This window comes from Tupaia chinensis, unplaced genomic scaffold, assembly GCF_000334495.1.
Source record: "Tupaia chinensis unplaced genomic scaffold, TupChi_1.0 Scaffold000644_1, whole genome shotgun sequence".
Lineage (NCBI taxonomy): Eukaryota > Metazoa > Chordata > Mammalia > Scandentia > Tupaiidae > Tupaia > Tupaia belangeri.
In genome coordinates, this window is record NW_006160165.1 from 7,285,351 (window position 1) to 7,288,036 (window position 2,686).

The window sequence follows — 2,686 nt, forward strand, 5'->3', positions numbered from 1 at the left end:
GCCTCGTGCCCCGGGGTCCGCGCCCACTGAGCCTGTCCCTGAAGTCCAGGCTCGGCTGCGCTGCCCCTAGGTCCACGCCCACCTTCTTTCTTGCTGTCACCCTGTTTCTATTGACTGCTCTTCTCCGGGTTCTGGGTCACACTTTCCTGCTTCTTGGAGGCCTGTTTGGAGCCGGTGACGCTGCATTCGCACAAGCCATGCCACACTGGGTTGTCCCGTCCAGGACCGAGGCTCCTGTGGTTGGGCTGATCCTTTCACTCCGGCATAGGCGTTGTGGGGTGGGGGTGCCAGTGTCTGCTCTGGGGAGAGTCTGGTCCCAGCATGAAGGAGGATCCTCCTGCTTCCACAGCTCGACTCAAGGCATCCCCACCGTTCACACGTCTCTGAGCACGCACACAGGCAGGGCCTGGGGACTGGCTCAAGGTACGCTTGTCTGCCCACTGCCCCAGGACTGGCCACTGCATCCATGCCCTCCCACAAGCCCGTGGCATTCCGGGAGCTGCTCACATTTCCCTGCCCTGTCCTGCCAGACGCTTTGACTGTTCGGGGAGCTTGAGAGACTGGAGGTGACTCCACTTCCTGGCAGGTGGTCCTGGCAGGCCACCCCCAGGCCCAGCCTTCTCCCCGTTCAGTCCAGGAAGTCGAACCTCACAAGCAAGGAAAGTCGGCCCTCGAGACAGCTGGAAGGGCCGAGGCCTGACTCCCACAGCGGCCTCTGATGTCGGGGCAGACACTGCCCCATTTCACAGAGATGAGGGCCAGGCGCCGGGCTGCCACTTCATACTGAGCAGCCGGGCAGCGTGGAACTGCCACTCGAGACTGCAGTGGGATTTGTGCTCTGAACCAGTGAGGGCCCATGGTTAGTCCGTCATGAACCGAGCACAGCCAATGCCTCCAGCCTCACAGCAGCTGGAGCTGGACAGAAGGGGCCGTCCCCGACCAGGACAAGCATGCGGCCTGGCTCTGGAGGGCACACCTATGGCCTGGAGAGGATGCTGACGTCACAGTTCCAGGGACCTGCCATCGGGCTGATGAGGGTTTTCAGGGCTGAGCCAGGTGAAGAGCCTCACATCCTCAGTGGCAGGCAGAGGAGGTGACATTAAGGTCCGTGAGTGGGCGGGTGAGGCGGCTACCAAGGGTGGGTCTGTCCATCTGAGAAGCCCCGGGCCTGGCCGCCTAGGATGATGGGCCCAGCGCCCAGCTGCCCACCCTGCAGTCCCCCGGGGTGGTCTCCACCCACGGGCAGGCGGGCTGCTTGGGGCTCCACAGGGCCTGAGCACCAGGCTGCCATGAGGGGCCGCCTGAGGGGCATGAACGCCCACCACAGTGCGCAGGGCCACCGGCTTGGGCAGGCCGGGCTCCTGTGTTTCCTGTAACCTCCAGAGAGGTCTGTGGGAACAAAGGAGGGCCGCGGTGTGAGCATGCGGCAGGGGCTGATGCAACGTGAGCATGCAGGAGGAGCGGACACGCCATGAGCAAGCACATGGGAGGGATGGACACGCCGTGAGCATGTGGGAGGGACACGCCGTGAGCACACAGGAGGGGCGGACACGCCGTGAGCACGTGGGAGGGGCAGACACGCCGTGAGCATGTGGGAGGGGCGGACACGCCGTGAGCACGTGGGAGGGGCAGACATGCTGTGAGCACGTGGGAGGGGCGGACACGCCGTGAGCATGTGGGAGGGATACGCCATGAGCACGCAGGAGGGGCGGACGTTTGGGCATGGCTGCCCTGCTGGCCACTCCCCAGTCCTGCAGTGGGACATGCTCTGTTTTCTGCAGGGGCTCAAGCCTGCGAGGGCTGAGTGTGCTCCTGCTGCTCAGCTCTTGCGCCCAAGCCTCCCTGACCCAGGCTGGTGGTCATGCGTGTGGGGCAATGGTTCCGTAGCTGGCCTCCAGGGAGGCCTTGAGAGGCTGGAGCAGGCTGCCTGGCCCGTGACAGGGCCTCTGGTCACCCACAGGGACATGCAGGCCAGGACCGAGCCACTCCCGGACACGGGCCCCACAGCCACGGCCCTGCATTTGTGCCCTGGGGGCGAGTTCACCCCTCGAGTGCCTCCACCCTCGCCGCAAGGCACCGGACCTCTCTGGCCATTGGCAGCTGGCGCGTCACCTCCTAGGGTGACCTCTTCCTCCTGGGGACACAGCAGGTGCTGGGGTCTCTGACCCGACATCGTCCTGCAGACCTGGCGAGTCTGGGGCTCTGGACAACTGTCCGGGACGAGGCCCGTGCTCCCGGGTGTCACGGCCGCTGGCTCTTACCGCGCAGCGAGCTTGTGGCAGACGGCGCCTGTGTCTGCGATGACCTCGCTCAGCCGCAGCTCCAGATGCACCTTGCCCTGCCGAGCACAAGGACAGGGTCACGGGCCAGTCACGGCCGTGGGGGCCCAGAGTCACAGGGGAAGGGACAGTGATGGGGGAGTCACATGCTGGGGGTGTCACGAGGGGGAAAGGAGTCACAGAGGTGTGGGGGAGTCCTGGGAGGTGTGGGAGTCTCAGGGGCTGGAGAGGGCCATGGGGGTGGGGAGAAACAGGAGGTGCTGGAGGACCACAGCCGGGGTGGTCACCAGTGAGTCATGGGGTAGGGGGAAGTGCAGGTGCCAAAGGGTCATGTAGGGGGGACACAGAGTCACGGGGGACACCACACCGCCTGCCATGCTGGCCTGTCTCCTGGCTCAAGCAGGCCC

At 65.4% G+C, this 2,686-nt stretch overlaps 1 protein-coding gene across 1 annotated transcript in view; it reads right to left on the reverse strand.

The window, feature by feature from the left end:
* RASA3 (RAS p21 protein activator 3) overlaps positions 1 to 2,686 on the reverse strand; it is a 101,342-nt gene that overhangs the window by 31,133 nt on the left and 67,523 nt on the right. Inside the window, exon 5 of the mRNA XM_006159672.3 lies at positions 2,262 to 2,338. Coding sequence (XP_006159734.2) covers positions 2,262 to 2,338 — 77 coding nt within the window. The remainder of the gene's footprint in view (positions 1 to 2,261; positions 2,339 to 2,686) is intronic.